Source organism: Artibeus jamaicensis, unplaced genomic scaffold, assembly GCF_021234435.1.
Source record: "Artibeus jamaicensis isolate MK-2021 breed Jamaican fruit bat unplaced genomic scaffold, CSHL_Jam_final contig_685, whole genome shotgun sequence".
NCBI lineage: Eukaryota > Metazoa > Chordata > Mammalia > Chiroptera > Phyllostomidae > Artibeus > Artibeus jamaicensis.
The window spans coordinates 26,616,006-26,638,508 of record NW_026521924.1 but is presented as its reverse complement, the minus strand read 5'-3'; the positions used below and the strand labels follow the sequence as shown (position 1 = coordinate 26,638,508).

Sequence of the window (22,503 nt, the reverse complement as noted above, 5' to 3'; positions counted from 1 at the left end):
AATGGGAGCTTACCCCCCTCTGCCCTCAGAAAGGTCCACAAGTTCACTCATTCACAGAAGTGTGGGAAGCAGGCATGGGTGGGGGAAGGACCTCCTATTTCCCTGTGAAAGGCAACACCCAACACACCCGCCTTGACACCTCGCTGCCATTCACTGAGTGACACCCTCATCACTAAAGGCTCTCTTGGGATTTCCAGCCATCTCAGGAGCCCCATTGTTGGGAGATAAGCACCGTAAAAAAGTTCAGGTGGGGCCCCGGGGGAGGCAGCTTCTCAACCTGCTAGTTAAGTGTAAAGGAAAATAGTCCCTATTATTTCAGTCCGTGGGGTGTCTGGGATTTTTTTTCACCACTTATCATTGTGAGCAGCAATCCTTATATTTACAGAAGACAAGAGCTCACTCTACCCCAACAGACAATTTGTTGTAGGATTTTGCATTGGAGATTTAAATCCCTCTTATTATTATTTTTTCAGATGCTCTTCGGCATTCACTGAAAGGTGGGGCTAGCGAAGGGGGGAAAAACGTTGGCAAAAGATGTCCAGGGAAGCAGTCAGCATTTGTTAGATTTGTGGGTGGAAAACAAGGAGTCTAAACCGGCCTGAAACTCTCTGCTGAAGTTGAGTGATCCTGCAAGGTCTCTCTAAGCAGCGGAGAGCTCGGGGTGCTTCAAAGGAAGTCTGCTAATGAGCACTTTTCTGACAACCCCAAGCCATCTCTAAAATATATTTTATGTTGGAAATAATCCTTTAATGCTCTAAAATATATAAGCAGAGGCTCTTGGCAAGGAGGCCCCCTGGCTCAGGGAAGGGCTATTACAGGGGATTAAATCTACAAAGGGTCCCGCAGTCCCCCCAGCCAGCGGCCCTGGGAACTGTCATTCACCTTTAGGACATTTTTCCAAGCTTCCAGCCTCCAGCTCAGCCACCCCCGCAAGAATGACAACTGCAGATGTCTGCCTCTTGCGCCCACTTCTGGAATGGAGTGTCGGAGTTAAGTCTCCGACCCTGGTCCCACAAAGCAAATAATCAGTGCTGGAGAAGGCGATCGAAGCCACCATTTCTCTGTTAGCCACAGAGACTAAATACCTTTTCCTGAGCTGAAGAGAGAGCTTCGGGGTGGGGGGGTGGGGGGCTGGAAGGGGGGGTGTCGGTGAGGATTTAAATACAAGGTTTAACCCCCAGTGGGGGAAAGAAATCTCCGACTTCCTCAGAAAATCCTTTCCAAATTGTATTCATCTTGACTTAATCCACATCTACTGAGTGAATTAGGCAGTATTTATTTTGAAAATCTACTTTATAGAGTTCCAAGGACTCCGTTTCAGATCTGGAGGCCGCAGCGAGGGAGGGATAGGGCCGGGCTTTCGACTTCCAGCCTTCCACGGGCCAGCCTCACAGGGCTAACACAATGTAAATAAACACAGCTGAGCCCGGAGGAACGGGGAGGTTTTCTCATTAAAGAAATAAAATAAACAGATGTCCTTAAGCACTTTGGCTTGTGTTTTGTCAAAGGATGGAAAGCTCTAGCTGTCTGAAAGGCAGAGAGCTGCATCTCAAGGTAGATGGCCAGGGGGTCGGTGTGGGGGGAGGTGGGGGGGCGAAGGAAGGGCAGGCGGATGGGGGTAGAAAAGAAAGAAAAGGAAAGAATCAGTTCAGTGGTTCTCTAAATTAACTAATAGTCCTCCAGAGAGGGCACTTTTGATTCGAACCGTAGCAACTTCTACAAATAGTTTTTAACTGCGGGGTCATAAAACCACCTTGTTTTTTTTTTAAAATATCTTCTCGGTTTGTAAAGCAGGAATGGACCGGCCAAGCTGGGTATCGCCCACTGGATCTGATTGAATCCTGATGGCCCCGCGCTGGGGATTGGATTCCGGAATCCGAGCCGGAATCGCGTAATAACGCCACCGAGGAGCGGTTCGGGGGAAGCCCGCGGCTGGCCGCGGGGGCCAAGATCTGGCTGGGTCTCCCTACCCAGCCCCTTCTAGGTTCACGGAGAGGCTGGCTGGAGCCACGAGAAAAGCTGTCGCCAGGTGAATTCATGGCTTCCATCTTGCTTCACAGACTAATTAATGTGTGAAGGAATCACCCGGAGGTCCAGTGTAAGTGTCCCTTCTGGTTCAGTGGCTCCGTGACGGGGCCTGAGACCCGTGGACCACACCGCAGGTAGCCAGGAGGGATTATGTTACAACAGGGGTCTGGCAGTGAGGAGTTTCCGTTCTGACCATGAACTCTGAGCATTCAGACCCCCTTGATGCCTTACTCTGGGTCTCCCCGAAGCAGACCCCCAGCTTAGGATTCAGGGACAGGCAGTTTACCTGAGAGGTGACCCTGGGAAGCATTAGCAGCAGAGCATGGATGTAACGGGGGACAGGCAAAGAGTTAACAAGGATGGGCCCATAAGCGGGTCACTGCTGTGGGCAACTGGGGCTCTGTCCCCCTTGGGTGACACATGGGAGACTGTGAAAACATCCCAGAGTGTCACAGGTTCTCAGCCATCATGCCTGTGGAAATGGGGAGGCTTCAGGGATAAAGGTGCGGCCTTAATGACACTAACTGAAGATTCAACCCCAGCCTTTTAATCACGAGGATGGTGCTAGTCCACAATCAAACGATCACACTGAGTGAACACCTGCAGCGTGCGAGCCCAGCCCCGTGGAGCTGTGAACCTCCATAGGGCGTGCGGACCTGGCAGGAAGGTTGGAGGGACTTCTCTGAGGAGGTGACAAGGGATGAGTGTTGCTGCCTCCTGTCTATTTGTCAGAAGCGGAGGCGGTGGTGGCAGGGATTTAGACCACACTGAGCGAGCAGGATCCCTGGCCATGAATACAGATTCCCAAGACAGACGACGGTCTGTAGGAAGCAATGAGCCTGCCTCTGGGAAGGACCCCGAGGGCACAGTTTGGAAACACCCGACAGAGCCTGGAGTCCCATTGGAGGGGACAAGGAACCCTCCTGCCCCGGAGCCCACACAGAGGACCCGGGGTGGGGGTACCAGTGACCTCTGCCCCGTGTAACCCACATACTCTGGGCACAAGTTGGCCTTGGGGGACGGGTCACAGATGTAAATGCCTCTGGGGGCGGGGGCTGTACCACACACATGCACACACACACACACACACACACGTGAAATGGCTCCATCCCACCCCCCGCCCTGCCCAGGGGGCATGCGGAAAACTCCACCCAGGGTGTGAGGGGGCTGAGGTGAGTGGGGGGACATGTCCTGTCGAAGGGTCCTCACTCTGAAAATTCAGGCCTGGTGTTGTTAGACCTTTTTACTTCCCAAGAGAAGTCGAGACATCCAGATTCTAATGTAAAATATTCAGATTTAAAAATATTAGCCATCAACGTAGGAACTTAAGGAAATGCCAGGGACCCAGCTACACCTGTCATCCAGCCACCGCTGGCCCCGGACCGCTGGGCTGAGACCTCTTCTCTTCCAGACTGAGCAGAGTACCTGCCCTTTAAAGGCGTGACTGATATGGAACGGAGCCCTGGAGAGGGTTCCGCTCAGGGAGGTGACGAGGGTCACCTGGCTCCATCCCAGGTCCCCACCCGCTAAGGTGTCGCTGGCCCCAAGCCTCGAGGAACCACCTGCCCACCACTCCACAGCCTCTGCTGAGCCCCCGAGGTGGGCTGGCCCCCAGCATCTGGCCCTGGAGAGAGGTGGGCAGGCCCTGTCTCGTAGAAAATGTGGGTATTTGTTCCCTCAGATCTTGTTTCTGCAGTGCTGACAAGTCCCTATCCACGCGCTATTTATTTACCTGTTTGTTCAACAAATATCTGTCAAGTGGATGTGCCAGGTCCTGCCAGCTGCCAGGGTGCGAAGCTAGGAACACATCAGACGCAGTCCCCGTGCTCTGGGAGCCCACAGCCAAGCAGGAGAGCCGTTCCAGTGGCGCTTAATTTCTGTCCTGAGGACGTTCGTGGGAATCCTGGGGGCGCCGCTTAGGGACAGAGTTAAGGGCCGTGGGCCACATCCAGCTTTCATTCCCTGTCAGCTGGGTGACCCTGGCTCAATCACTCCACCTCTCTGAGCCTCGGTTTCTCCAGAAATGGGTAGGATAGCAGCAGCCGTGCCTTACAGGTTTGTGGTGGGGATTCACTGAGCGAGAAGGAGCGGCCCATGAAGGATGCTCGTCACACAGCTGTTTGTGCTGGGGGGGAGTTGGGGGAGCCTGGTGTCCTCCCCGTGGGGACCGGGAATAAGGGAGACATGGAGCTCTGGGAGCAGGGCAGCGGTTGGATGCAGGGTTTCCCCAGAGCAGCACTACAGACACTTGGGGCCGGACCACTCTCTGTCGTGGGGACCATCTCTGTGTTGTGGGACATTTAGCAGCACATCTGGCCTCCATGAGCTAGGTGGTACTAGCATTCCCTAGGAGGGGACAACCAAAAGTGTTTAGGACACCAGCAAATGTCCCTACGGGGCAAAGTCGCCTCCCTTTGAGCACCACTGAGTTAGGGCCGAGGAGTCGGACATGCGCAGTGTGGAAGGATCTACCTGGAACCACGGCGCAGAGGGAGAAAAGCAAGAAATGTGGAGTATTCCAACAAGGCCATCAACACAAAACACATGAAGGCGCACCAAAGAAAACACACGTTTTATAGGAAAACGGACAAAAAGCTACATTTGAAACCACGGGGAGGGGAGGGGAAGAATACAGTGGGTTCACAGGACACTCATGTCTGTATCTACGTGAAATGAGAAAGGGGCCTTGTGTGGACGAACATGCAGGCAAACATGCAAAAATGGGAGTATTAATCCAACAACAGGAGTTTGCTAGTTGGCAATAGAGAAGCGACAGGTCCATTCAGAGGCAGACCACGGACAGAAAACAGGACATCTCTGTGGCCCAGGGGGTGAGAACAAGGAATCATGTTCCATCTGTGGTTGGTTCTGCCTTCCGAATGTAGGCAGACTGCTACACTCTTCCACCACTCGTTCCGAATATCCATCATCTTTCAGCTGGACCGGTGCAGCCGTCTCCTTGCTCGCCTCTCTGCCTCCGGCCTTGCCCTGCTCTAGTCTGCTCTCCCCAGGGGAACAGCTGGAAGGATTCTTTAAAAATATAACTCAGACCCTGTTCTTCCTCTGCTCCAAACCTCCAAGCCTCCCACTTCGGAGCAAAGGCCAGGTGAGATACTACTCTCCCCTTTGTTTGCTCTGTTCCAGCCCCATTAGCTTCCTTTTGTCCTTTAAATCCACCCAGCAAACTTCTGCCTCAGGGCCTTTGCACTTGCTGTTCCTCTGCTCTTCCACCACATATCTGTTCCTCTGCTTCCCTCAAGTCCTTATTGAAAATTCGCCATCTTCCTGAGGCCTCCTTGCCTGGTCGCCTTCCCTTAAATTTAATTTCAACCCCACCCCCTGCAAAACTTCGTATGTTTCAAAGGACACCATAAATAAAGTGGAAAGACAAGCTGCAGCGTGAGAGAAAATATTTGCAAGTCACTTATTTTATCATCAACTTGTATCCAGGATATATAAAGAACTCTTATGACTCAACAATAAAAAGACAAATAATTAAAAAATGGGCAAAGGATTGAATACTGCAGCTATTTTCTCCAAAGAAGATACTATGAATGGCCAATAAGCAGGCGAAAACATCATTAGTCAGTCAACATAATCAGCCACTAATTGGGGAAATACACATCAAAATCACAACGAGATACCACTTTCCATCCGTGAAGAGGCCTGCGACCGCAGACGTGGATGGTAACGAGGGATGGTGGGGATGCGGAGACACCGCAGCCCTCGCACACCAGGAGTGTGGAACGGTGCAGCTGCTCTGGAAAAGCCAGGAAGTTCCTCAAAATGTTAAACCTTGTATTACCGTATGACCCAGCGATGCCACTCCCAGGTACGAGTGCAGACCCAAGAGCACCGAAAATGCGTGTCCACTCGAAAACCTGACCACAGGTGTTCACAGCAGCAGCATCCCTAAGAGCCAAAGAGGTGGCAGCCCAACTGTCCGTCAGCTGGTGAACGGAGAGACGAAATGCAGTGTGACGGAAGAGCAGGTGGCCATCAGAAAGGGAAAAGTACCGAGACATGCGATGACACGGGTGACCATTGAAAACGTTAGGCGAAGTCAAAGAAGCCAGACACAAAGACTGAGGATTGTGTGGCTCAATTATAACAAGCATTCAGAAGAGGTAAATGTACAGAGATTGAAGGTGGATTAGCAGTTGTCCGGGGCTGTAGGGAGGGGAAAAGGGAGCGCTTGTTCATTGGCGTGGGGTGTCTTTCTGAGTGATGCAAATGTTCTACAATTAGTGGTGACAGTTGCACAACGCTGTGAGTATCCTCCAAACCACCGAATTGTACTCATTAACACGGTAAATTTATAGTGTGTGATTATATCTCACTAGAGCTGTTATTAAACACACACACACATACACACGCACACACAACTGGACCTAGAGTTGAGCTTCCGATGGGTCCTGAGCTGCCTGGAAGGTGAGTCTCAAGGAAGGAGCCTGGGCTGACCAGCTGTGAACCCTGGGAGGACTGTGGATTAATCCCTTCTAGAATCCCTTCCTGGCCACAGGCAGAGACCCCTGACCACCTTTTGCATTTCCCTGATCTCAGTTGGGAAACAGAGTTCAAGGACAGGGGGAGAGGTTGGGAAGGAGATGGCAATCGCTGGCTGCTCCAGCTCTCCAGGGAGTTTCTAATGGATCCAAAACCCACTGGAAGGTACGACAGTGAAGGGAAGCCCTGACTCTGAGTCGGGGCAGGGGGCTGGGAGAAATGGGAAGGAAGTGGAGCGGTGACGGCCTCGAGAAGCACAGGCTCTGCCTGGGAACAGGAAGGGAGCCTGGTTTCTGTTTTAAAACGCAAACGCTCTGCTTTGAATCATCCCTGAATCATTATGGGTCTGTTGGTCTTATTTCCCTAAGTAAACAGCGAGTTGCCCCTTGGGCTGGGACCACCCGTGGGATGGTTTCTGCTCCCAGTACAGTGCTCAGTGCAACGGCCACAAGCGAACTGCTGCTGTTCCTGGGGTGGAGGTGTGGAGGGTCTTGGCCTTCAGAGCCAGAACCTCCACAGTCCTCACCCTCTTTGGAAAGCACACTTCAGTTTTCTGTGGGGACCATTCCCTCCCTACTGGGTTTACTTGGTTGGGATGGAGCTGGCCTGATTTTCTACTCCAGCCACGCCAGGAGTGGGCCTGCGATCGAGGCTTGCCGATCAGAGCCACAGGGGTTGGCGTTCGGAGGGGTATTTGACTCAGTTTGGGCCAGTGAGATTCGAGCCGGGGATCCTGCTGGCATTTGGAAAGTGGAAGGTCTCCTTTTCTTAGTTGGGATTGCCAGGAGGGAGTCCCTCTATGAAGAAAGTTGGCTGAGGGGTGCAGAGACACCAAGCTCTGAGAATACTGCTTGAGCTCTGGGATCCAGCCCAACCTGAATTCCACATACCCCTGGGTTTCTAATTTCTCTTGATCCAATAAGTTTCCATTGGGTCCAAAGACTCCATGCTTCAAACTCAGAGTCCTGCTTGATACTAGGCATTAATAATAATGGCTGCAGCTACTGGAAAAAGCACAAAGAGAAAGAGCTACCGGCCAAAAGTCAAGGTCATATTTTTTTTTAGCTCTGTTATGAATAATCTGACTACACAACCTCCCTGTGGCTCAGTTACTCTGTCTGCAAAATGGGGCTCCCACTCTCGTGCTCCTCTACATCTTCTACATTTCTCTGACTTTCAAGTTCATAGCTGTAGCTCAGACTTCTCTTTGGAGCTTCAGACCCACAAATCCAATTGATCAGAACTTTTAAATGAACTAATTAGATTTTTCCACAGTCTTCCTTTCATTGTTCTCCCTCTTACTACATGGTAGTTCTTGCTAGAAACTGCTAGCTGTCCTCCAATAGCCAGTCTTCCTTTTTCTCTCTGAGAGAATAATAGTCTCTGAATTATATTGGGTCATATGACTAGACCACATTTTCCTGACTCCTTTGCAGCTAGATGTGGCCATGTGATCAAGTTCCAGCTAACGGGATGTGAGTGGAAATGATATGTGTTAACTTCTGGGTCAGGCACCTAAAGAGAGGGACAGAAAATAAAAATAGAATGAAAGGGAGAGGTGTGAACTTCCTGTTTCCAGCTTCCTCTTCTAACTGGCTGGAAAGCAGACATAGGAGTTGGCTATGGTTTATCGTAGCGATGAGGCCAACGTTTCAGGGATGGCAGAGATCGAGGCAAAATTCCCTGGTGCCGAGTAGCACTCTTATCAGCTTGAACTGCTACACCTGGACTGCTAGGCGAGGCAAAATCAGTGGTACCTCAGTACTTGTCATTAATTCATTCTGGAACTTGTGACGAGTCCCAGACTGAAACTGACAATACCGGACAATGAAGCATTTCCTCTTCTGGGGCAGCACTGTGACTCATGTAAGTCCTAGCAAGTGTGACAAGTCCCAGGCAATCGCCAAGTACTGAAACACTTTTTTCTCATCAAAATGGGATGAGTACAGAGTGTGGCGAGTTCTGAAGCCGATAAATACTAAGGTACGACTGTGTTCTATCTTGTTTAAGCCACAGTTATTTTGAATCTCTCCAAGGGTTGTTGGATTTAGTAAATTAAAAATACTCATTCCTCACCTAAGAGAGATGGAGGAGGGAGTGGAAAATTCTAGAAGAGTAATGCTGTTGGCTTAGGACACCTGGGGTCTCTGAGAGCTTCTCACCTCAGCTTTCCCTGTCCATCCTGGGAGCACACAGAAAACCAAGCGAGCCTGAGGTCTGGCTCATTCTGTCCTGGGTGGTCTTACTATCTCTGAGCCTCAGTTTCCCTTTAAGGACTGTGGAGCCTCGTTGGGCAGGATAGTCTCCTAGGTTCTCCTAGCTCTGACACTCTGCGGTTCTGTAATTCTAGGAGGAATGTTGAAATTCAGATCCCAGTGGGGCCAGGAGGGCCCCATAAACAAAGTTAAACAGGCCAGGTGGGGGCTGCGAACAGGCCGAAAAGCAGAGCGTGCGGCCGGCTCACAGGGCAGCTGCTCCTTGGCTCCGCTGACTGCTGCCTCTTGGGAACGCAGGCTTGTCGGACTTCCTAATTTTTCAAGAAGAGTTAGAGAGCTAGATTGTTTTTGTCTGTGCGATCTCCTGGTGTTTAAATGCTGGCGACAATTTCACATTTTTTTAAGCACTCTAGAGGCAAACAAAAAAATGTCTGCGGGCTGAATTTGGCCAGTGGCCATTGGTTAGAAATTTGTTGTTTTGACACTGTTTTCCTTCCTTCCTTCCTTTATTTAACAAATATTTATTTGACGGCTGCTATGTGGGGGGCACTGCTCTATGCACTGGGAATAAATCAATAAACAAACAGCAAAGAGAGTGCCTGTCGTCATGCAGCCTTCATTCTAGGGAACCATTCTGCACCATTCGTGCAACAATATTTATTGAGCGATTCCGGCCCGTGCATTGTACTTGGAGAGCTGAGAAAAATGTCGTCCCTGCCCTCACAGTACCCATGTCCTAGGAGGGAGAAAGACAATAATTACAAATGCACAATACAGTTATGGGGAGAGATGCAATTTAGAGGGAGGGGAGTGGTTAGGAAAGTCCTTTTGGAGGAACCGAAAAGATACATAAGATTTAACCTTGTAAAAGAACTTTCTAGAACATTCCAGATACGCAGAGGCTTCCAATGTGCGTCTCCCCCATGTCCCCTCAACCGCCGACATTCCTGTACATGCAGAGGCTTTCTGCTGGCAGCACCATGATTCCCTTCTCTAGAGCTTTCCTGGAAAAGACCGGAAGTGCAGGGAGGGAACCCTCTGGGAGAAGCCCTCAACCCATGAGGGAATCTGAAGACAAATATCCCGCCCTGGCTGGTGTGGCTCAGTGGACTGAGTGCATTGAGTGCCAGCCTGTGAATCAGAAGGATGCTGGTTTGATTCCCAGTCAGGGCACATGCCTGGGTTGTGGGCCGGGTTCCCAGTAGGGGGTGTGTGAGAGGCACCCACACACTGAGGTTTCTCTCCCTCTCCATCTCCTTCCTTTCCCTCTCTCTAAGGATGATTCCATAAAATATTAAAAAAAAAAACTTAAAACAAAAAAAGACAAATATCCCAGCACCTTCACTCCTTGGGTGGGTCAATTCTGAGGTGTTGTTCACAGTCTCCTGGGGTCCTGGGTGGGACTGAGCCCCAGTTACCCACAGCAGAACCCGCACTGGCTGCCTCCCCGTTCCTGTCTCATTTCGCACTCTGCATCAGGGGCTTCGTGGAATCTACCCCCAAATGAACTACCTGCACTCACCCATGTGAGGCTCTGCTTCTGGAAGAAGCCCCGGCAGACATGGGAGAGAACACGGCAGGTTCAAGGACAGAAAGCAACTCAGAATGAGTAGGAGGGAATGGGGCTGGAGAGTGGGGCAAGAGCCAGCTCATGACGGGCCCCGGAGGCTGGGGTCAGGGTTTGTCACTGGTGGGGGGCCACAGATGGTTTCAGAAGGGGAGTGACAGGACCAGGCTTCTGCTTCAGGATGAGCCCTCTGAGCAGGGCTGCAAAGGGCAGGAGTGGAAGCTGGGAAACCAGACAGGTGGAGGTGGCGTGCTGAGGTGTTAGGGCTGGAGAGACGTGGCTGGCAATGAGGAATCACGTGGACCAGGTGGCAAGGGATTCAGAAAGCAGCTCTGGGCTTTTTCGCTGTCTTGAGAGAGCCCACAATTTGGTTTAAGGGCTGGTTGTGAGACACACATGAGGATCACTAGTATCGTGAAGGCGACACAGCCCTACACAATTATGAGGACTGATTGTAGAGAACTTCACAGTGGCTATCTCTAAGGGCAGGAAGAGTGAAGGAATGCTTTTTAGTGGAGGTGACTGGTCAGAGTGGGCAGAAAAACCATGGAACGCCCAGACCTAGAGAGCAACTCACGCCAGTAGCCCCCTTGGCACAGCCCAACTTCCCCCAGTGGTGGCCAACTTCGGTCTTGGGTGCTTTCTGCAAGTCTTAACTCTGCCATCCCTGACCTCACCTGTGCAGAGTCCAAACACATACGCCGGGTTCCCTGCAGGCACTGCTAGACATATTAACAGCATTCCTACCCCGTAAGAGATTTCTGCACCACCAACACCATTTTTATATTCTTTACAACATAATGGCAGACGATAAATCTATCTTGCTAATTGCACATCCAGCTTGTTATAACTCCCATAAAAAAAAAAAACACGAGCAGCTGGAAAAGCCATGAGGTGATGTCAAATCATATTCCTGGTCTCTAAACAGAAACAGAAATATTTTCCAGGCGCTGGTGAGTCTCAAGGTTCCTACCCAGGCGTGGAAGCAGCTGCCAACAGGTCACCCGCTCGCTGCACACAAGACTGCAAACTTGCCAGTCCTCTGAAGCTCCGCCCCTCCACCCCCACCTGTCTCCCTGAAGAGATGGCAGCCGTCTGGAGCATCCACATGTGGTTTGTTGGGACGCCCACGGGGTGAATGCAAAGAATGGACAGGATTCAGGTTTTAGCAGCTGGGGCCATTTTTGCATTATTCGGGTGGTTTCAACATTTCTTCCCTTCACCACCCATCAGCCAATAATATTTGCCCAGAAGGTGAACTGATGGTTCCCCGACATAATTTGTTGATGACACATTTGCAAAGCTGTTGCTAAGTTCCACTCTGGGGCTGACAAAATGCCTCCCCCCTGGTCTCAGAAAATGGAAGGAGAATTAAATTCATCTGCTGGAGATACTAAGATAAACAACAGGGAAGAAGAAAAAGACTTCACCTCCTTTTTTTTTTTTTTTAAAGCTAGGATTAGTGGTTTGGGTTGTAGTGTATCCTGGCCCTCTTAGAAGGGAGACAGCCAACGACTATGAGCTTATATCCTACCAAGTGGTTGTTGAATGCTTCATGTGTTGGAAGAAAAGGCACGGCAGACAATAGAGAAGGAAGCTAATTAAATTTTCACATGTCAAGGGAAAATTCCATATGCTTTCTCCAACCGCCCCAGAGGGGCAGCTTTTGTTAGAGAGGCTACCTCATAAACTGCCCCCACAATTCCCAGGACAAATCAGCTGGGCAGACAATCTTGTTGGAAAAAAAAGAGAGAGAGATAAATGGACTCTTACCTTCCCGTATCTGGATGCAAACGTCCCCGTGAGTAAGGAGTGAAAAATAATTATTGTCTCATCCAAGTCCCACACGAACACACGCTGTGATGAAAAGAGAGGAAGAGAAAGGAGATGAATGGACTCGCTTGCATCTGACTTAATGTCTGCAGAATTGAACTCCCCAGAGGGAAAGCAAGTCTTGAAAAACACTATCTTTAAGTCATAAAACATGCGACTCACTGATGAGTCCTTGAGTCCCCATCCAACCTCAGCTGTGCAAAGAGAATGCTGATGGCCAGTCTGGGGCTCTTCTCAACCCAACCGATGCCAGAACCAAGAAGCTAGTTCTTACCTTCCACATAAAAGCCCAAAAAGGAGGAGTTCGGTCCAAAAACAGCAATGAAAACCATATAACTCAATTGACAAGATGAAATATTGTCATTTTACATCCAAAGCTCACCATTAAGTCCAACTACTTCTGACCATGTCTGTTTTTCATGATACTGGCGGTTGACTCTGAATAACATGCTTACACGTTTGTTTATGGAAGTGCCAACTTTCGACAATACCTTTTGACTTGGCAATCTGAAAGAGTTGGGTTTAGCTCATAGCCATCTCCACCACTTCTCCAGAATGTTTTATTTTTCACATAGAGGAATCTCTCTCTTCCGAACTCCATCAGCTTTGGACAGTCTTCCTTGGCTAAAACAGTAAGCCCAACATGGTGGAATATATGGATACTGGAGCCCCCATGCTTTCCCCCCTCTAACATTTATCAGCTGTACCCTTACTTTTGCAGGGTCGATATGGATAAACTGGTTTGTGCCTTGGGTTTTATAACTATTCTTCAGGCTTCTGTGTTCTGTCTTTATGTTGCTTTTAAAAGTTGGTAATCAATAAAGATGACTGTTCACTGCAGAGCCAAATAATGTGCTAGAATTTCACCTTCTTCTCTCTGGGTCCAACGTGTTAACCCCAGAGCCACTTCAAGGACACTGTTTCTACGCCCAAGGTCATACGCATTCCCCTTTCTTGCACCCCAGCTGATTAAAATCATGCCATATCTCAGTTTGTTCACAGAGGAATCGTGTCTGTTAGGTATATCACTTTTCGTTTTTGCTGGAGTTTCCGACTTGCTTTAATTCTTTTCTTGTTTCTAGACACGTGCCTTCCTTAGACTCTCAAATTCAGCCACACCCTGTGTATCAAAGGCCTCCATCCCCTGGGACAGAGGCCCAACATGGTCTGGATCACCTTCAGGCTTGCTGCATAGCTATCATTCGGAGATGTCTCTTTACTGTTATTTCTGAGTCAGACCTGCTGTTTCCTGGATCCCGAATCTCTCTCTCTCTTGGTTTTCTTCCTTGTTTCGCTTGAGTACATCCTTAAGTTTCTCCTTCTGAAAGGGTGCATAGAAAGTAATCTTCCAGAATTCTTGTGCATCTGCTGATACCTTTATTTTTCTCTACAGTTCCTGTGGAGTTTCCTATAGGATTCCAATAGGAAAAAAAATGTCCCCTGGTTCTTTGAAGGAATTCCTCCCTTATCTGGTAGTGAGGTTCCTGAGTAGTGTGATGCTTTACTGGTCTGCAGTCCTTTATAGGTTTTACTTCTTCTTTTTTTTTAAGAGGTTTTTTTTAAGGATCTTTTCTTTATATCTGGTATCCTCAAAATTCCAAAAGGCTGTATCTGGGTGTGATTTTTTTTTCATTCACACTGTTCACATTTTCAATCTTATTTCTTTAAATCATTTCCTCCCATTGTTTCCACTGTTCTTCTTTCTTTCTGAAGTTTCCATTATTCAAATCAAATATCCTGGATTGATTTGCCTATCTTTAAAAAATGTGTTTTCTATCATTTTATCTTTTTTCTATGTTCTGATTGATTTCCCAAACTTTCTCTTCCAAGTCTTCTATTAAACTTTTGATTCTTGCTGTCATTTACATTTTTATACTTACTTATTCTTTGTCTATAGACTCTACTTCTTCATTTAAGAATGCAAGATCTTGAATCTTTATAGGACAACTAATCAGAATTTTTCAAAGTTCTTTGCTGTTTCTTAAATGATCTTTCTTGACATTTATTTATTTATCTTGGCCTTTATTTCTCATACTGATGGTTTGCCCCATTTTTCTGATCATTACTTGTAAGAACAAAAGGCCTTATATTGGTGGTTTTGGGTGGGTGGGGTGGCGCTTGGGGACAAATGCATCTACTCCATGGGCCATTGTCAACCAGACACCTTTCAAACCTCTCCAGAGCTCAGTGTCGGAATTCCCCCATTAGCACTGGTCACGCCTTTAAAGCTAAAGAGAAGGCTGTCATCTCTCAGGAAAAGGGTTAGTTAGTGCAGGGGTTTCAAACAAGTAGCAGACTTGAGTGTTATTTTGCAAATATTTTGGTCTAGTTATATATTTATGTCTATGCATATTACGTTGGGGCCATGGTGTGAAGTATAGTTCTTACTTTGGATCACAGTAAAAAAAAGTGTTTAGAAATCACCGTTTTTGAGGAGAGCTTCTGGGATTGAAACATGTTAAGTCCTAATTTATCTGAACTAACTAGGTTGGATCAGACACACTTAAGAGAATTTGGTGAGAGAATTCTTCGAAATCAGCAATTATTTTCAAATATAACACAGGCTCCATTGAGCTGCCCCTCTTCCCACTGCTCGATCCCCTGCCCTAGGTCCTCAAGGGTAAGTTCCCGGTGGTCATTCTGCAGGTGGCTCTCTTCCCTAGCCCACTGGGGTTTGGGCGAGGGTGGGGCCTAAGCCCAGCTGGGTCAGAGGCCTTTCCTTGGGAATGTGGGGCCCAGAAGGAAGTAATCATCTTTGGGAGGTTGTTGGTGGCTCAACATGAAGGACAGGGAAGGCCAGTCCACGGAGTGGCAGGAACGAAGGGGTGAATGACGGAAAGATAACACAGAATGAGCTGTACCCAGCAACCCGTGTGTGGGGGCACTGAAAAGACACAACTGCTCGGAGATTCTAGTGCCTTCGCTGTGTTCTGTGGGGAGACAGGCGTGAATCTGCATCCTTGTGCCATCTACCTGTGGATCCAGGATCTCACTGATACTCCACTGTACCCTGCCCCTGGGTTCCACGAGCATCCCTGTATTCTTCAAATCAATTGTGCTTTTTCCTTTAAGCTAGCTCAGGTTGGTTTCTGGCACCTGCAGCTGAGGATTTAAACGAATACACACTCAGAATTTTCCTCCTTTCCACTTCTGTACATAATTTCTCTCTCACGGGCTTCCGTCATTAGCCAAGCTGCTGAAGACTTAGGAGGTGCGACCCGTGCAAACCCCGCCTGCTGACATTAAGCACAGAAGTGAAACACGGCTCACACCTTTTCAACGGTTCTTGCCCAGTGGTTCTGACTCTCGAATCAAGAAGCAGATGTTTCCAGAATAACATCACCCCATAATCCCCAGCTCCATGTCACCTCCACCTCCTTCTGGGTCTAATGGAAAAATGTTTCCCTGCCCCCACTGCTCCTGACCAAAGGGCAGAAACCACGTTGGGTGATCAAAGGATTTTTTTAGGTATTAAAGTATGTGTCGCTCTCTGTGGTTGCTATAGCTGTTTAACTTCGAGTTGGCAGAAAATCTTCAGGAATCTGGGAGGCAGGAAGCAAGGACGATCTGAAGTCAATATATTTTTATATTTTCCTCTTGCCTTTGCTGAAAGGAGTGTGTGAAGTCTCCTCAATTTTGGAAGGCAACGGCCTTTGAGAATGAGAGGAAAAGCAAGAACAAAGTCCCCTCCCTGGATTGAGAATAGTCCCAGGAGCAATGGGAACACTTGCTCCCCCCGGGTGGTCAACTCTCAGAGGGGATGGCTGCTGGAAGCTGACCAAAATGTAGGGGACAAGCATGACGTTCCAAATATTTAATACCTAGGGTGACCGGAACAGATGCCAGTTGTAAACAACCAGTACAGCCCTCACAGTGAACACTGGTTAGGTAATATATTCCTACTAGTGAATACTGGCTAACTAGTGAACACTGGCTAAGTAGCACAGCCTTACTAGTGAACACCAGCTAACCAGCAGAGCCCTACTAGTGAATATTGCCTAACTAGTACAGCCCTACCCGAGAACACTGGTTAAATACCAAACATTGAGGCAATGAGCATTTGCCGCTGGGGCGCCCAGAGCACACCCCTCCTGGTCAGAGCTCCTGGGGCTCTTTTCCCACGTGGGCTGTCTTGGCGGGAATGTCCACTGGGAGCAAGTGCAGGGGCCGAGCCAGGCCAGTGGGCGGGTGTCTCCTTGGAACCGAACGGGGCGTGAGGAGGCCCTAGAATCCAACGGTTTGCTCTGCTGCTGCCACCCTGCAGGTCCCCTGGCTTCCTCAGCACAGCCTTTGTGACTGTTTTTTCAAACCCTGGTTTCATGACTTCCTCCCAGTAAATTCCTTTTAGTTTAAGTAACTGGAACTGGTTTTCTGATGCTGACAACCAAAAGATTATAGCGAACACTCCACGGTTCCCGGCCTCAGCAGGGATTCCTGTGCCCCATGCATGGCATGGGGACCCCCGGGGGTGGCTGGCCTCCCCGGGGAGTGGCCGGTCGGTGGCCTCAGGCACCGACCATGAGGAGCGTGGCAGTGACCAAGCCACACTGGACATGAGAGACTCTTACTCTGTTTTCTGAGGCCACTTGAACTCTGGGATTTTCAACAATTCTGGAAGGAAAGAGGCCCCAATAATAAGACAGTGTTTTCTACCACGCAGAGGGGGTGGGGGTCTCAGAGTCAAAGTTATCTTGATTTTAAGGAAATGATGAAAATGGTATTTCTTAGCATTTCTAAACTTGTGGGCTGAGCTTTGCCTCACTGGACAGGATGATGAATTGGGATGTGATGATGATGCATTTGGATTTCCTGGCACCAGCACTGGCTTTGAAACACTGTACACATACCCACGGCACACTCAAGGCAACGAATGACTGTCACCTTTTGCAAAGAAGTACAAACTTGGGTACATGGCTGTTTTCCTCCCTCGATAGCTAAGAGTTGCTTCTGTCTGTTTTTTGGGGGGCATCTGTCTGGCCTCTGTACTGTACCCCCCATCCTTTTTTTTAATGTCAGTGCCTGATGAATAATCCTACACTTGCTTTATGACAGTAAAGATGGACACGTCCCTTAGACTAGCGTTCTCAGCCTGGCGTGTACGCTGGAACCCCCGGAGGGCTGAAAATGCTGATGCCCGGGCCCCACCCTCAGGGCATCCAATTTAATGGACCTGGGGTACAGCTTGAGAACAAAAATTTCTCAGAGCTCCCCCAGAGATTCTAAGGTGCAGCCCAGGTTGAGAACTACTGTCTGAGAAACTCAGAGTCTCATGCAGAGTCAGAAACTCATTTGAGCCAGCCTCCTGTCTCCAGGTAGACAAACATCTAAGCCATATTGGAATCACTAGGGGGCCTTTAAGAACTCCCTGAAATGTCTGTGTAATTACTCCGGGGTGGGGCGTGGGCATCTGTATTTTAAAAAAGCATCCCAGCCTACTGTAATGTGTAGTGAAGGTTAAGAACCACTCTGACCCAGCTGGGAGGGTCCACTGCCCATTGTCATCGTTGTCAGGGGCTCTCAGAGCGTGGTCCCCAACCCGGCAGCATCAGCAGCAAATTCTCAGGCCCCGCCCCAGCTCTGCTGAATCGGAAACTCTGGGCTGGGTTTTCGGAAGCCTCCACCTAATTCTGCTGCTGCTTAGGCTTCAGAACCACGCTGGTCCTCACTAGCTCCAGGGTCACTTTTCCTAGCCCGTCAGTCAACAGTGTTTCCATCCGGACAACCTACTCTTCCCTACTTTTCCTCCAAGTGCTCTTTTCTCTGTACCTGTGCTTTGTGAACACAAAGGGCCATTTGCCCCCGTGTACTTGGACAGAACTCCGTCCCCTGCCCTCCTATTCTGGCCACAGGTGAAGATGACATTCGACACATCAGAAGGCAGCTGGAGTTACCTCGATCTCGTTGTCCCCTGCTGGGGAGGGGTCACTGCTCCGCTTAGACCTGCCTCGGAGCTTCCCGTCGGAGGCCCGGGGCGGCCTGTCCGTCTCTCCCTCTTTGGCTGGCGTGGAAGGTCCGTTGTGTGTGTTATATTCGCCTGGTGAAGAAAAGGGAAGCTTCCCTGAGTGTCTCCTCCCTGGAACCTTCACGTCCGAATCATCTAACGCCAAAGTGGTAGGTCCCAAAGGCAGCACCCAAGGCAAAGATCACGGAGAATCAAAATCACTCTTGACCGTCCCTTAAATTGCCCATCATTCTAATTCATTCGTCCAACAAAAATGTACTGAGTAGGCATAGTTCCAGGCACCTGAATTCTCAGGGCACCTAAATGCTAGAGAAAGGAGTGACATTAGACAAGCAGGTAAATACGTAATGTGCCAGGTGGGGACATAGGTTAGAGACTTGGTCGATTGAATGGGGGGACAAAGAGTGCAGGGAGGTGACTGATTTACATGGGGCCAGTCAGGAAAGACGTCATGGCCAAGGGGACATCTGAGCAGGGATCTGAGTGAAGTGACAGCAGGGCCACTGGGGGAGCTAACAGACTAACAGAGGAAGAAAATAAATATTTATATGTAGCTGGGCCTCAGATTCTTGTCCCACTGAGAGACCCCCCTCCCTTGGGGTTTAGGGGGTGTTGGAGAATTCTCTATGTTCCCATCCCTACACCGTTTGTTCCATCTTGTTATGAAATTTGTTCATTCGAGAATTAAATGAGATTATATACTGGAAAGCACCCAGCATAGGGCTGGCAATTAGATGCCAATAAATGAACTGAATTGAGTCTGACTCCACAAGACCCACACACCCTCAAGGGTGAGTGAGCAGGTGCAGGGCAGAGTGTGGCCCCGGCTGCTTTCCATCGGGATGGTGTTTCTGGACACGGGGCGCAGACAGGCTGCTGAGCTCCTGCCCTCGGGCAGTTGTCTAAGGACCCCCAACAAGGGAGCTATATCTTCCTGGAAGACCGGTCCCAAAGCCAGCACCCAAGTTGCATTTTTTAAGCACATGTGTTTTCAATACATGGTTTTAAAAATGAGACTTTATTATCTTTATTTAAGGAATGAGGGAGCTGAGGCTTAGTGAGAAGGTGAAAGTCTGCGGTTACCCTACAAATGAGGGCTAGACCCAAAATGAAAGCTTGGGCCTGCCCTGGTCACTGGAGGGCAGCACTGCAGGGCAGTGTGGAGCCTTAGAGGACATCCCATCCCGTTTTCTCATGGTACAGCTGCCTGTTTAGCTCCCAAACGTATCCCGTGGGCTCCACCTCTCCTTCCCTAACTGCCAGTGCTTGGCTCCTCGTGGGGAAATGCTTTTGTCTAAAAATACTTGGCAATGGACTGAATATTTTTCCTACCCTGGAAGGACTATTCCATCCAAACCCCAAAGGACCGAACTTCATTTATTTAATGTTATTTATAAAGCTTCTTAGCAGACTAAGGACATAGTATTAAGAAAAGACGTGATTTTGAGTTGTCAGGACGGCTGGGCCCTCTCCAACTTGCCAACATTTTCAGGACACAGCCTTTGAGATTCCCAAACATCAATCTAGCAGGGACTTTCTCCTGGAGGATGAGGAACAGGCAGTAAATATATTCACAGATGCTTAAGAGTCATGTAAATGAGGTTTATTCTCATTTACTTGGTAGTTCTGAGGATGGGAGCGTAGAAAAAGCATTTGTAGAAACCATTAAAATCCACGTGAATATTATTTTTAAAATGGGGGAAGTGTCAGCTGCTTAGACATGTCTAAATAAGGTGTATGTGAAACCAATTTATCAGAAATGCCAAGAAAAAAAAGCCAGCCTTTCCCCCAACATGATCATTCTTGAGAATGAAGGGTCCAAGTTAGAGGTCACCATTGGGTACACAGACTAATGTATGTAAACCTTTCTTGGAATCAATTTACCCTAATTATTTCTCCTTTTTTTTATAGGTTTACTTATTCAACAGCTTTACTGAGGTATAACTGAAAAATAATAAACCTTATATATTTGGAGCACACAACCTGGTGACTTTTGGCCTATGTGTAAATCTGTGCCACCATCTTCGGAGTCAAGATAATGAACAGACCCAGAACCCCCTAGAATTTCCTCATAATCCATTTGTAACCTCTTTATCCCCCCTCTCAGGCAACCATGGATTTGTTTTCTTTCAGTATAAATTAGTTTGCATTTTCTAGAATTTTAAACAACTGGAATCATACAGCACATATATTTGTCTGGCTTCTTTCAGCCAGCATACTTGTTTTGAGATTCAATCCATGTCATGTGTGTTGATAGTTCATTCCTTTGTGTTGCTGAGTACTATTCTATTCTATGGATATACCACAAGTTCATAAATGTTTTCTCTTAGAAGTTTTATGTTTATGTCTAGGATCTACTTTGTGTTATTTTTTTCTATGCCACGTGAGGTATGGATTGAAGTACAGTTTTTCTGACTGTAGATATCTATAATCCTTTGTTGAGAAGATTATCCTTTCATCATTGAATTGCCTTTAAACTTTTGTCAAAAAACACTTTGTCCATATACATGTGGATTTATTTCAGAACTCTCTGTCTTGGTCTATTGATCTACTTGTCTGTTTATGCTAATACCATACTGTCCTGATTGTTGTGGCTTTGTAGTAAGTCTTAAAGTCAGAGTGCATGCCTTCCAACTTTGCTCTTCTGTATCCAAGTTGTTGAATCTTGGATCCTTTGTATTTCCATGTGAAGTTCAGAATCAGTGTGTCAATTTCTACAAAAAAGCCTGGAATGTTGACAGAGATTGTGTTAAATCTACAGATTGATTTGTGGAGAATTGGCATCTTAATATTATTAAGTCTTTTGACCTATGAACAAGGTATATGTCTTCATTTATTGAAGTCGTCTTTGACTTCCCTCAGTAGTATTTTGTAATTTTAAGTGTATGAGTTTTGCACATCTTTTGTCATATTATCCCCAAGTATTTCATATTTTCTGATGCAACTGTGACATTTAAAAATATTCTATTTTCTAGTGTTTGTTGTTAGTATATAGAAATGCAATTGATTTTTACATATTCACATGGTACTCTGTAACATTGCTAAACTCACACTTTAGTTCTAGTATTTTTTTGTAGATTATATCTGATTTTCTACATAAGTAATCATATCAATTTACTTCTTTTTACTTAAGTTTTGCTGCTTCTTTTCCAATATGGATGCTTTTAATTTATTTTTCTTACCTTATTACACTGGCTATAACCTCTAGTATAATGTTGAGTAGAACTGATAAGAGTGGACATCCTTATCTTGTTTATAATTTTTGAGGGGGAGCTTTTTTGTACAAGTCATGTTCTAATTAGTTTGGGCTGGTGTAATGAAAATACCATAGACTGAGGGAGTTAAACAAGATATTTATTTCTCACAGTTCTGGAGGCTGAGAAGTCCAAGATCATGGTACTGGCCAATTTTGTTCTTGGTGAGAGTCCTCTTCCTGGTTTGCACATAGATGCCTTCTTACTGTATCGCAGGGAGAGAGATATCATGTCTCTCGTGTTTCTTCGTACAAAGGCACTAATACCATTCATGAGGGCTCTACCCGAATACCATCACGTTGGGGACTAGGGCTTCAACCTATGAATTTGGGGTGGAGATAGAAACATTCATTCTATAACATGTCTTTTTCTGATCAAGGAAGTTCCCTTCCATTTCCACTTTGGAATTTTTGTCAGGACTAAATGATAAATTTTGTCAGATGCTTTTTCTGCATATATTGTGATGTTCTCTTTGCTTTTCTTTCTAGTTCATTAATATGGAAAATTATATTGATTTGCAAATTCTAAACCAGCTTGGAGTCACTGGGATAAATAACCCACTTGGTCATGGTGTATTACCCTTCTGAAATATATTGTGGAACTTGATTTGCTAACATTTTGTTTAGACATTTTTAATCTATGTGTATGAGGAATATTGGTCTTTAGTTTTCTTTTCTTATAATGACAGTGTCTGGTTATGCTGACCTCACAGAATGAATTGGGAAGTATCCTTCATCTTCGATTTTCTTGAAGAGTTCGTGTAGAACTGGTAATTCTGACTTAAATCTTTGGTAGAATTAATCAGTGAAGCTATCAGAGCCTGGCAATTTCTCTGTGGGACGATTTTTAACAAAAAATTCAGTTTATTTCACAGGCATAAGCCTATTTAGGCTAGTTCTTCTTGAGTGAGCTCTGGAAGTTTTTGTTCTACAAGAAATTTTTCCATTTTATCTAAGTTGTTGAATTTATTGGCATAGTGTTGTTATAAAATTACATTATTTTCTTTTTAATATCTTTAAGGTCTGTAGTGATGCCAACTCTCTAATCTTATTGGTAATTTATGTCTCTCTTTTTGTTTCCTGTATCAGCCTATCTAGAGTTTTATCATTTTTATTGATCTTCCCAAAGAACCAGCTT

The 22,503-nt window shown here is 47.2% G+C and overlaps 1 protein-coding gene across 2 annotated transcripts in view; it reads right to left on the bottom strand.

Moving 5' to 3' along the window:
- The window catches only part of EYA2 (EYA transcriptional coactivator and phosphatase 2), a 201,548-nt gene that overhangs the window by 41,111 nt on the left and 137,934 nt on the right, over window positions 1–22,503 (bottom strand). For both annotated transcript variants that reach the window (XM_037164709.2, XM_037164710.2), the window contains exons 8-9: window positions 18,042–18,184; window positions 12,091–12,174 (exon numbers count right to left, since the gene is read on the bottom strand). In XM_037164709.2, coding sequence (XP_037020604.1) covers window positions 12,091–12,174; window positions 18,042–18,184 — 227 coding nt within the window. The remainder of the gene's footprint in view (window positions 1–12,090; window positions 12,175–18,041; window positions 18,185–22,503) is intronic.